Source organism: Oryx dammah, unplaced genomic scaffold (genome assembly GCF_014754425.2).
Source record: "Oryx dammah isolate SB20612 unplaced genomic scaffold, SCBI_Odam_1.1 HiC_scaffold_25, whole genome shotgun sequence".
NCBI lineage: Eukaryota > Metazoa > Chordata > Mammalia > Artiodactyla > Bovidae > Oryx > Oryx dammah.
In genome coordinates this window covers 15,590,181-15,603,285 of record NW_024070209.1, presented here as the reverse complement: position 1 = coordinate 15,603,285, position 13,105 = coordinate 15,590,181, and the positions used below count along the sequence as shown (strand labels likewise).

Genomic DNA, 13,105 nt, shown 5'->3' with positions numbered 1-13,105 from the left:
TTAAAAACGCTCTTCTGTCTGCTGCATCAAAACAAGTGTCTAAGAGAAAGTGCATCCACAATTTTGAGAAAATAGGTCAAAGCTTTGGTTTTTAAAACATATAAAAACTGTTATGTACTTAACGGCATACAACTTGACGTTTTAATATCTATACACTGTGAAATGATCACCACAATCCAACTAATTAATACATCTAACGAAGCATGTTTCTGTTTGCAATGATGCCATGTCATGTTTCTTAAGAGGCAAAACTGAGAGAGGCTGCACACTCCTCTATTAGCTTCTCCTGTATACACTGCCAACCTCATCCTGCAATGATATCATGAACTTATGCTATTATGATGCACCTTAGTGATACTTTGTCTGATTACAAAAATATTTTTCCACATCAGAATATGTGGAATACACATACAATTCCACAATGAAACAACATTCAAACCCCTCAGACCCTACTCCCAAAATAACCACTGCTGATCTGGTATATTTTCTTCTAGCATTTTCTCACTGTATGTCTTTTTTTATATAAGTGGTTTAATACTCTATATCCTTCATTTTTACATACTTTGTCTTGTATTTAGCAATATCTTGTGACCATTTTCTGGTATATTTTTTACAAATTCTTCAAAAATACTGTAGTAATTGGTGGTAGCATAATGTTTCAATGTAAATATAATTATCTATTTCCCTATAGTTAAATATTTAGGTTTTTCTATTTTTTTCTCTATTATACACAGTGCTGTGGTAAGTGCCCGTTTATACAAACCATTACAACAGTGTTGGGGAGACATTACTTCCTTATACTAGTTATCTTAATGTAGGATTACTGAGTTAAAAGTCCTGAACATTTTTAAAGTTCTTGATACATATTGCCAGTTTGTGCTTTCCAGAAAAATTGAACTACATTCCTTTCCATAATTGTGTGAGAGCCTTGACTTCACTCTAGTAAAAATGAAATATTACATTGATAAGAATAAAGAATTCTCACTTTAATTTGCATTTCTTTGAGTACTAGTAAAGTTGAAATTTCCTATTACATACATGTTTCTTGGTATGTTACCTATGAATTATCTGATGATATTAATTTCATTTTTCTATTAGTATTCTTATTGCTGATTTATAAGCCCTCACTATACATTAAGGATATTAACTTTTAAGCTGTTGGTTATAAATTATAATAAATCTTTATAATTTCTCACTAATGGCTGAAATAACATGTTTATTAAACAGAATTTTGAAAAAATATAAAAATATATTGAAGAGCAGAAAGCTTATCCATGATTCTATTAACTGAGGGTGGTTAAACACTTCGATGAACTTTCTTTTTTTGTGTTTATAAACATTTAAAAGATAAAATTGAAATCACTGTGTTCTGTATTTCTTAATATCATCCTATAAGCATCTCCTCATGACATTACTTTTAAAACATTAACAGCTGTGTGATATTCCACTGCATATGTGCCATAACTTATTTAAACATGTTCCTCCTTCAAAAAATATTTAGATTATTTCCAAATATTTGCTCTTATGACTAACTCTGCCATGAGCGATCTTATACATGTGATACAATTTTGACTTTACATTTAAAATGTTCACATCCCTGTCTCCTCCACAGACTCTGCAATATCAATACTGCGCCTACCTGTTACTTGAGTAGGTGCAATGACTTGGCTGGCGCTTGATGTTGAAGCTTCAGGAGCTACTTCCACAGGCATAGGAGGTGATGTTTTTTCAATCACTACTATATGAGGAGGGAGAGAATAAAAATGAAAATTAAAGCCTGTTATATGCATTGAGATCCCATTTCAAAATGTAAGCAAAATTTAGTTTAACAACATACCACGGTTAATTCTGGGATATTAAGAACAGCTATAGTTCCCTAAAGGTCATGATATTAACCTATAACCCTGCTTTCCACATTTAGTGATAATATCTGAGAGCAATTTGGAAATCAATAAAAATGACCCTTCATCAAAAGATGAACCCTCAATAATGTTCTAATAATATATACTACTCCTGACCGCAGACAATAGTGAAAGAAATTTATCATTATAACACTTATGATACAGTAGTCTCCCTTTATCCATGGAGCATATGTTCTAAGACCCCCAGTGGATGTCTGAAACTGCAGATAGTATCAAATCCTATATATACTGTGTTTTTCCTATACTAATGGGCAGGAAGCATATAGAAAGTGGATACTGGACAAAAGGATGATTCACGTCCTGGGCAGGATGGAACAGGATGGCGCGAGATTTCATCATGCTACTCAGAACAATGCACAATTTAAAACGTATGAATTGTTTATTTCTGGAATTTTCCATTTAATATTTTTGGGTTGTAGCTGACCGCAGAAAGTAAAACCACGGATAAAGAAGGATCGACTGTACCATACTTACATTAACATTATATCAGGATATTAATATACATAAGTATATTTCATATTTCACTCACTTAGGAATTCTTATGACTAAAACTTTAAAACCAGAGACACACAATAATCTTCATCTTACTCTCTTATTCAGAGTACTCTTACAAACAGCACAAATCAACACAGGCTACCTGGAAACTGTGGATGCAGATGAATGGTTGAAATGCCTGGAGAAAGCTGGGGTTGACCAGGCTCAAGTTTGGTTTTCTCTTGATCCAGTGAAGGTATTTCCTGGATGGTTGTATTAAAAGTGGGGGGAAAAGAGAACTGAGAGTAGGAATTTTTAGTTTCTGCATATTACTATTTTTATTTCATTAATTCTAAGAAAGGCAACAAATATCATAGGATATTACACAACTTGTGCAACTGTGTAAAAATTTTTTTTAAATATACTATTGATGTGCTACTATACTGAGCCCTTGAGTTTTCCTAGCAGTACTGATCCATGCTCATACCCTCAACCCATTTCCCAGAGGCTCAAAGCAAAAGGTTTCTTAGACATTTTCAACAAATGCCTTGGCTCAGAGGCCCATGTTTGGTCTGGAACAAGGCAAAACTAATCCCAGAGAAGAACTAAAATAAGCTGTCACCTCATTCACATGTGGCTTCTGCCCAAATAAAATGACCAGCCACATCCTGCAGATTAAAAATGGATACAGGTGTGTCATAAGAAAGAACACACGAGACACTAAAGTATGGTAAGTCTGCCAATTACTTTCCATCTCCACCTCTCAGAACGCTGGTAGTTGAACAGCAACAGAAAAATAGGGATTTGGAGGAGACTAGGGATTTCCCCGGAGAAGGCAATGGCACCCCACTCCAGCACTCTTGCCTGGAAACTCCCATGGATGGAGGAGCCTGGTAGGCTGCAGTCCATAGGGTCGCTAAGAGTTGGGCACAACTGAAGTGACTTAGCAGCTTAGCAGGGATTTCCCCACATATCCTTTTACCCACTCTTATCTCCTGAACCACAGACTTGCACCCAGGACTCAGTTTCCAGTTACAGCTCCTGTCAGGATTCCTGCAGACTGAACATCAGGCTAGGTAAAGGTCTATGACCTTGCCCACAGAGGTGTGGGGCCAGAGCATTCACGCCACCACTCCTATAAAAGCATTCATCAGGTTATCCTACACACTCCTTCCCTCACTTTAATCACCGTCATCTTCCAGAAAATTCACTTCCCTGGCCTCTCCCTTTTAATCAGTTCAGTTCAGTCGCTCAGTCGTGTCTGACTCTTTGTGACCCTGTGGACTGCAGCACGCTAGGCCCCCCTGTCTATCACCAAATTCCAGAGTCTACACAAACTCCTGTCCAATGAGTCGGTGATTCCATTTAACCATCTCATCCTCTGTCATCCTCTTCTCCTCCCGCCTTCAATCTTTCCCAGCATCAGCGTCTTTTCCAATGAGTCAGTTCTTCGCATCAGGTGGCCAAAGTATTGGAGTTTCAGCTTCAACATCAGTTCTTCCAATGAACACTCAGTTCTTTAGGATGGACTGGTTAGATCTCCTTGCAGTCCAAGGGACTCTCAAGAGTCTTCTCCAACACTACAGTTCAAAAGCATCAATTCTTCAGTGCTCAGCTTGCTTTATAGTCCAACTCTCACATCCATACATGACCACTGGAAAAAGCATAGCCTTGACTAGACGGACCTTTGTTGGCAAAGTATTGTCTCTGCTTTTGAATATGCTATCAAGGTTAGTCATAACTTTCCTTCCAAGGAGTAAGCGTCTTTTAATTTCATGGCTGCAGTCACCATCTGCAGTGATTTTGAAGCCCAAAAAATAGTCTGCCACTGTTTCCACTGTTTCCCCATCTATCTGCCATGAAGTGATGGGACCAGATGCCATGATCTTTGCCTTCTGAATGTTGAGCTTTAAGCCAACTTTTTCACTCTCCTCTTTCACTTTTATCAAGAGGCTCTTTAGTTCTTCTTCACTTTCTACCATAAGCATGGGGTCATCTGCATATCTGAGGTTATTGATAGTTCTCCTGGCAATCTTGATTCCAGCTTGTGCTTCTTTCAGTCCAGCGTTTCTCATGATGTACTCTGCATATAAATTAAATAAGCACGGTGACAATATACAGCTTTGACGTTCTCCTTTTCCTATTTGGAACCAGTCTGTTGTTCCATGTCCAGTTCTAACTTTTATTGAGTTGGCCAAAAAGCTCGTTCAAATTTTTCTGTAAGATGGTAAAGAAAAACCTTCTCTCCTAGCTTTCTTTACTTATCACCTTTTCTGCTCTTAATAAAATAGATATCCTGCCTGAGTACCTCAAAGACCCAATTTTGAAAGCATGAGTGCTTACAGGGTAACTCCATTTAGATATTCTACAAATCCCTCAAACCCATCCCTTCCCGGAAATATCCAGGCTCTGATTCCAACTTCATCTCTGTGAATGCCACAGTCATTGATCTCTCCAGGGTTAAAGTCACTTTTCATTCCTCATTCCAAGCCCTGACTATTTCCACTGTTCCTTATACTGGTTCATGTTTTTCCACATCAACAGCCCCCTACTACCTTCATCTGCACTCACTCTCATTCTCAGTTCATTGTAGTCGTCTAATCGGCCTCTCAAGCTTTCTCTTCCCCCACCTCAGTTAATCCTATTGTGTTGCATCTTCTAGAAACACAGAGCACTTACTACTTTCCCCCTCACATTTCCCCTTCTTCTTAAGAATATAGACTAGCTTTCCTATTACCCATTGAAAGGTGATCCCAATCAGACTCAACTACACCCCATCCCCTGCAGCCCAAGGTCGATGCTACCAAGGAGTGGACCATAACCAGGTGTCAATCAACTCCTGCAGTTTACAGACAGGATCCCAGACTGGTGCCCTCCCTCCCGCATTACCCAGGAGCATGGGGCAGTGGACTTCCTACTTCCTGATCCATGCCACTTCTCCACTTGACAAGTGGGTCCAACTGAAGAGGCCAGTATTTCCCCACTGATTACAACTGCAGTTTGGTATTCCAAGCCTTCCAAAGCACCTCCCAAGTTCTCTGAGTCTTTCCTGCTCCCCTCAATGACCTCATGCTGTCCCCATCCTCCACTGCACCTTTGTACACATAATTTCTCATCAGTGGATCACCCTGCTTTCTCTTCACTGATCTTTAAGAACATGAGATCTCCACAGAAAGTCAAGACCACGAAGTCCACGGCTGCATGTTCCCCACGGCCTCCTCTCGGAACATTCACAAGAAAAACTTCAGGCCCTCTTTCAGAGTCTTTATGAAAGTTTCACAAGCTCAACCATAAACAGAGGGGAAGAAAATCAGATAAGATGACGTTGTCAGGGAGCTGGCTGGACCACTCATGAGCTAAAGGATTCCTCCCACTTATAAACTAGAACTAAATTCAAAGTCAACAAAATTACAAACTACCGTACGTCACTGATCTTTAGAGATGCTCTCCAAGAGCAGCAAATTACCCATGTAAAATATGCAAATCTCTTGTACTTCTTTTGGGGGTCAGTATAAAAACATTTTTCCTTACTGGATGCTATCACTCTAAAATCATTCCTTCTTTTCTGGATTCTGTCAGCACTTTTAATGTTTGTGTTATTCTATCCCCATACTTATAAACCAAAGATTTTTAAAACTATTTATAATATTTTACAGAGGTCTATGTCCCCATCTAAAGCCTAATACTGCATTCTTACGAGAGAATGAACACTACACAAATGTGTAAACATACAATAATTACCTAATTTTCATGTTATCAATAAATCTTCAGACAAGGAACAATATTATATAAACAGGACAGAGCTTCAGCAACTGCCAACATTTTCTACTAACAAATCTCACAATTTGGTGTCCCATTTCATGGCCCCCCAAAATGAAAGATTAAAATCTCTCTAAAATTTTAAGGAAGCAATATCCTAGTACTTGATTATCAATTTCAAGAGTAAGTTCTGCTCATACTACAGTTTAAGTCAAACATGCATATCAAATTTTAGTTGAAGTGAGAAGTACATCATTCAGTATATAAATGAACTATGAGAATAACACAATTACATATACATGTCAGAACCTTTCTTTCCATCGATGTTCCAGGCCATAAACTAACTCTCTGTATTTCACTTAAGTCCCTGATTCCCATCAGGCCCATCATTTTCATCTCCCCAGATTTAAGTTCCATGAGAACCAGCAGATTCATCTGATTTGGTCTCTACTATTTCCCTAATATTCAGCATAGTGCCAGTCATATAGCAGGCACTCAATAAATGTTTATTGAATGAATGGCTGTTATTCAATATTATTTCCTTAAGTGAAATGATGTATAATAGACATGTTACTGTATTTAAGTCTTAAAAAATCACATACAATCTAGAAGAGAATCACTATGAAGGTAACAAAAGAAGACTTGCAAACAATGAATAAATTACCTTCTCAGGAGGTACAGTTGCCACTAAAACCAAAAAAGAAAGAAGGACATTAGTACAACTCAAGACAGTCTACTATATAACAGTTCAATTTTTAAAAATCAGCATAAGTTCAGTCTCCAAAAGGATTAAGAACCAAACTAAATCAAGTGCAGAATTATAGTCAACTACCACTTTGGAGCATTTTACAAATGACTGACAGGGGAAAACTGTATGTCATTCCTCAATTGCAGGAAATCAGGCAGTCGATGGGATGCAGTTCTTTCCAACTCACTAACTATTAAAGTTATAGGAGGCACCACTTCCTGACACATTGTCTCATGCCTACTCACAATTTTGGAGCACTTTCCATGCCTTGGAAAAGGAACATTTTCATTACAGTTATCCTTAACATAATAAACAATGTTTGAAATGTTTTCTGATATCAATGTTAAAAAAAAATAAATAAATGCCCCTGTTTCAATAAGAGACCTAAGAAAGGGTGCTACATTCTTGGTGAACACTGATCTTTAATGAAGCCCTGTGTTTTCAGAAAGATATTCTAACAAGATTACAAAAAAAAAAAAAATTAAATCACAAGCCAGCAAGATTCAATGAGCAATTAACATCACTATGTTGAACAAATCATAGATTACACAATCACCAACATTATTATAGGGTGGTGGTGGTAGTGATTATGCCTTTCCATTTTGAAACACTTCAAAAATCAGTTGTAGAATTAGTCCTCAAATCTTAGGTCAATAATCACAGGGATTCTGCTCATGAGTCAACATCTCCATAAACATTAGTATAAGATATGGTAGGTGCATTACTCCTAAACGCAATCAGGCTACCAGATTGCTACCGCTGCTGCAACATTCTTGTGGTTAGAAAAAGTCAATAAACCTTCTGTCCTGTCTAACCCACCACCAAGAAACCCTTGAGGCAGAATCTGGACCACAGCCCATTTTCTCCTGCTTATGAAGAGAAGGAGGAATTGCAAACACCTGGCCAACCGTCCAGGAATCAGCTGGCCAGCACTGTCTATCTTAGGTGAGGTCCTACCTTATCTGCCTAACCAAGGAGAAGTGCGGCAAGTCAAAGAGTGGACTTAGCTGGGCTACAACACATGAAGGTTCAGAGCCCTGAAGGGAGACCTCTCTTCCTTGCCATGCTCCCAATGCCTCATCTAACTTGAGCCCCTTCTCTCCTCACAAAATCCATAAATGCACACCCTGAATTCCCATCCAGGATCCAAGTGTGAAAGACCAGCAGAAGCTTTATTATAGCCAATACTTATTTACTATAGCCAATACTTATCCCATACAAAGTTAAGATTTTTGTTCATCCTATCTGGGGTGAGCATTTCTGTGGTGAAAAAGATATTCAAAGTATTGGACATGCTGGCTTCCATGAAGAGACAAAGATAGACAGTCCTTCTTTCTGAAACAGAACCAGTTGTCTCTAGTCTCCTTCTGGAGAAGAAGGCCTTAACCACCTCCTGGGAAAGATATGTTCTTGCTTCTATCATATGCTCTTCGTATGACATTTGCAAGTCAGTTGCTCTATGTCTCCAGTTCTCAAAATGCAAATCAAAGGACTTCACTAGGTGAACTCTCTCCAAAATCCCTTTCAAGGACCCTATCTTCCTTCATTTTGCTGCCCATTATCCCTGACTTCCCTTCTATTTCATGGAAGCTCAGTTGATGCTTCAAGCCTGTGGATTCCACTTTTTAAGGTAAACATATATTTATTAAACAGCTCTCTAGATACAGAAGCGAATTCTGGCTATTCCCTGAAAAATCTAAGGCACTATCCAGGAGTAAACAGCAAGAAAAAGTAGCCCCCAAACATAAGACAATGTCATTAGATTATCATGGAATACTGTCACAATTGTTCTGGAGCAGTGGTTCTCAACCAGGGGTAATTCTTCCCCCAGGGGACATTTAGTGATATTTGGACATCTTTTTGGTTGTAACAACCAGGAGGGGGAGGGTGCTACTGGCAGTACAGGTTAGAGGTCAGTGATGTTGCTAAACATCCTGTAATGCCCAGAGCAGCCCCTCATATCAAAGAATTATCCACCCCTAATTGTCAATAGTGCCGAGGCTGAAGCCCCTATTGTAGAAGTTCCATACAGGGAAACCAAAGACACACAAGATAGATGACTAGCTCCAAGATCCATTTCCACTCTCACCTTCTGGCTCCACCGCTCCTGGCCCCTGTTCCCGGGAGAAGGTCAGGGCCTCCACTGGTTCTTCCTTGGCTGGGAGAGGTGGAGGATGAGTACTTTTAGCAACAGGTTGAGTGTTCTTTGGCTTGACAAATACAGGTCCTTTACCTACATGGTGATGGATTGGCCTGCGTCTATGAACGCCAGAAACCGTATAACCCATTCCACCAGGACAGATTTCCTTAAAAGCAGCTAGATTTGGGATGGGAAAATATTCCTTTTAAAAATCTAAAAGTGCAAACTTATACAGAGGAAAACAGCATGATGAATATTGCTTAATAAATCATCACTAATTTATAGTTACATTTAAAAACTTAAAGAACAGATGCAAAATGCTCGAATTTCTCTCAAACTTGCATATTTATAGGAAAAAACTCAATTCTTCTAGTTAACATTTCTCCATCTGTTAATTCCTTATCTTACACAATCAGAATCTTATATATAGAGAGAGCACATATTTTATATATCAAATTATATATATCAGCAACAAATTAAGAGATAGTATACATATATTTTATATTTAATATTCTTTATCACACTATGTATTACACATAAAATATATGTAATACATGAGATTTTTAGGTACAGAACATACTATATAGATTATATATATATCTCGGAGGAGGGTAAAACATCAGTAGAAATCAGACTTTTCACTCTTGCTTTGGTCTAATTTCATTAACTGTTAACCAGGAACTCAGTAACATCTAAATTAAATGACTAGCAAGAAGGTTAAAAAAGAAAAAGCAGTCACTATTGAGTGAAATGAGGTGTTGAAATCATCCTAATTTGATTCCCATTGAAGAAACCAAAGATGAAGAAACCAGGGTGGGGAGTATCAGCTGATATGCAGAGGCTGGTTAAGAAGAACTGACAAGGGCAAGTGGTTTTGAAGAAATATTCTCAGGATGGTGAAAATGAAGCCAGTCAAAGACACATGTTAAAGAGATGACAGGTGGAAATGAAGGGAAAAACACCGGTTAGAATGTAGTTATTTTCAAGGGGAGGGGTGACAAGTGAGCAAAAGCCAGACCACAACCAACTGGTCAAATTATTGTGAGGACAAGGAGATATCCTGCATCCTGTAACTGCTATTCCTGCCAGGAAAGTGGTTTTGTACACTTAAAAAATATCAGCCGGGCACATGTGACTTCCTAACCCTCATTGCATAATCACCAGGAATAAGTCAAGGGGGAAAACAAGGGAGGCAAGGCCATGTGTGGCCTGAGGAGGAAAAATCCACCTAATCTCTTTGGTGTTGGTATTGGAGGCAAGTTACCAAATGCAGACAGCAAGGGGCTTACAGTCAACTCCTTCATTTCTACCTTTAAAACTGAAAGTAAAATAAGTCACTTTTCACTTCCACTGAACAAGAGATCTCCCATGAATGTTCTGGACCTAAAATTAGTTCTCAGTAAAAATAAAACTCTAAAATACTCCTTAAAGCATGCTAAAATACTGTTTTTCTAAGGATCACACATTAAATGGCAGAACCTCATTTTTACGTTCAACTATGAAATACAATTTTCATGTGAAAGAACAGAAGTTCTAGAAAAAATTTGTCTATCAAATACTTGAGGTATATGAAATAACTAAACATTACTTTCATGAAAATCATCTTACAATGAAAAGTTGGTTAAGTATCCAAATTTTATCTTTAATATTATGTTCAAACTTAGTGACTCTACTCTATGGGAAAATCTTCCTGTGTTACATTCACTTTCTTGATTTATGCTTCATGTAAGGGCTACAAAAGCTATCAAAATGGAACTTAAAGAAAAATGGGTCTATGAATTATCAAGATCATTAATTTCACTGATTATTACTTTTTAATACTGAGCAGATCAGACTCCTCAGGAGGCTACTAGGGCCTTCTGGAGATGTCTCAAGTCACACAGTATACCAAAACATCATCAACATTATACTATCTCTGCCTCACCAGTTCTTTCTGATCCTAGGCAACAACCAAAGTGGCTTGTGATAATTACATTTATATTTAAAACTTGTCTGCAACAGTGCAAGTTGTAGGCGTAAGACATTAAATGTCTCCATGAGAGTGAACGCACTTCCATAGATGGGAACCACCTTATCAAACGAGAAATCAGGTAGACGTCTTATGCCCATCTCATGTCAGTGAAATAGGTACACTATGCCCAGTATTTGCAGGTATGTTTCTTTCTCTTCCATTTAACTCTACTTGACCCTGCTTGAGAAGTTGGTGATGTCTTGAGATACGTAAGGCACTTAGATAAATTTAAGCTTTCAGAGCATTAGGCAATTATGTACTCAGCTGAAGGATAAAGAATCATCACTTCTTATATTCAGTTCCCATCCAGAAGTTCATAGGAGGACCTGCCCTTGAGTTACAAATTTTCATAGCATAAATTCAATTGTGAATATAATTTTCTCCATTTCCACCTGGAGAAATCAAGCATGATGTTCTTGATAGAACCTGACAGGCACCCATTCAATACATGAGTTAAAAGAGTTAACCTACATCAGGTCTAGTGACCATGCAGGCAGTGAACAGCCACTCATCAGAAAAGTGCAAGCCCCACACAGCCTTCCGGCGTCTCTGCACTTTTAAACAGCAGAAACTAGGGACAGCAACTAGGGATAAAAAGCAATGGCTTTTCTTAACATCCAAAAGGAAGTCTAATGTTACACACAAATGGGAAAAGCTCTTTGCATGTAATTTTTTCCACTGATTCAACCTCGTACATTCATGGTCTGTTCAAAAGGATAAAAACACATTGTATTACTAATAACTGATTTAAAGTCAGAAACCACAAAGAACCCATGCTGTCCAAATCATCCTGTGTGGCCAGGAATGAATGAGCACATGCCGTGGCATGTCTTACCTGTGCCTGGAAGGGGGCATTTCTCACAGCGTGGGCCCCAGGCCTTGCCCACACTACAACAGCAGAGCTGCTTGGTGAGGTGCACAGACAGAGGGTGCATACACTGCCTTCCGGAACTGACAAGTCGGTAACACGGCCCTTTCTCTTCCGAGATCACAGGGGTGTCCGCTGAAGCAGAGAGATAAGGCCTGATGTCACCCAAGAAATGACAAAAACCAGTTCGACATTTCACATAAATACTAAAAGGAACCTTAAAGTTTGTATCAGAAGCCATGATGCTGCTGCTGCTGCTAAGTCGCTTCAGTCGTGTCCGACTCTCTGCGACCCCATAGATGGCAGCCCACCAGGCTCCCCCATCCCTGGGATTCTCCAGGCAAGAATATTGGAGTGGGTTGCCATGTCCTTCTCCAATGCATGAAAGTGAAAAGTGAAAGTGAAGTCACTCAGTCGTGTCCAACTCTTAGCGACCCCATGGACTGCAGCCTACCAGGCTCCTCCATCCATGGGATTTTCCAGGCAAGAGTACTGGAGTGGGATGCCATTGCCTTCTCCGATTAGAAGCCGTACTTCAGGATAAATCTATCTAGATGTAGTGCATTACCCTACCTGATTTAAGGTCAGCTGGCCTATTGAGTCTTAGGAGTCAGGATATCAAACGTCCCTGTCGTTGCCTGGCCCCTTCTTCCATTTTAGCTAGTGTTAAAAATCAGTTATATGATCCTTTAATTAGAACTTAAAATTTAAAAATATCACTTATGTGTGCATGAATGAAAATAAATCATTGCAACCAAAATAAACCTGCCTAAATAAATCTAACTGTCAAAATCATGATTTCATTTGCTGTTTTGTAATTAGCCATAATAGAGTTTATTTTGGGCTTCCCTGGTAGCTCAGCTGGTAAAGAATCCACCTGTAGTGCAGGAGGCCTGGGTTCAATCCCTGGGTTGGGAACATCCCCTGGAGAAGGGAACGGCTACCCATTCCAGTATTCTGGCCTGTGGAATTCCAAGGACTGTATAGTCCATGGGGTTGCAAAGAGTCAGACATGACCAAGCGACTTTTATACACACACACAGGTTATTTTAGGATAGCATCTATTGAATAGCCAAGTACCATGGAAAATCAGGAGTTGAACATAATTGATACAAGTCAACTGTTACTCTTCTCACTTGCAGGACAGTGAGAGCCTACAGGGCCTCATCCAGTCTCATTCTAG

The 13,105-nt window shown here is 39.0% G+C and overlaps 1 protein-coding gene across 9 annotated transcripts in view; it reads right to left on the bottom strand.

Moving 5' to 3' along the window:
• LTBP1 (latent transforming growth factor beta binding protein 1) overlaps positions 1–13,105 on the bottom strand; it is a 455,261-nt gene that overhangs the window by 143,216 nt on the left and 298,940 nt on the right. For 4 of the 9 annotated variants that reach the window (XM_040224607.1, XM_040224612.1, XM_040224609.1 and 1 more), the window contains 5 exons: positions 11,890–12,057; positions 8,993–9,220; positions 6,820–6,842; positions 2,560–2,659; positions 1,640–1,738 (listed from right to left, as the gene is read on the bottom strand). In XM_040224607.1, coding sequence (XP_040080541.1) covers positions 1,640–1,738; positions 2,560–2,659; positions 6,820–6,842; positions 8,993–9,220; positions 11,890–12,057 — 618 coding nt within the window. The remainder of the gene's footprint in view (positions 1–1,639; positions 1,739–2,559; positions 2,660–6,819; positions 6,843–8,992; positions 9,221–11,889; positions 12,058–13,105) is intronic. The other 5 variants (XM_040224611.1, XM_040224616.1, XM_040224615.1 and 2 more) reach the window with 3 other exon arrangements.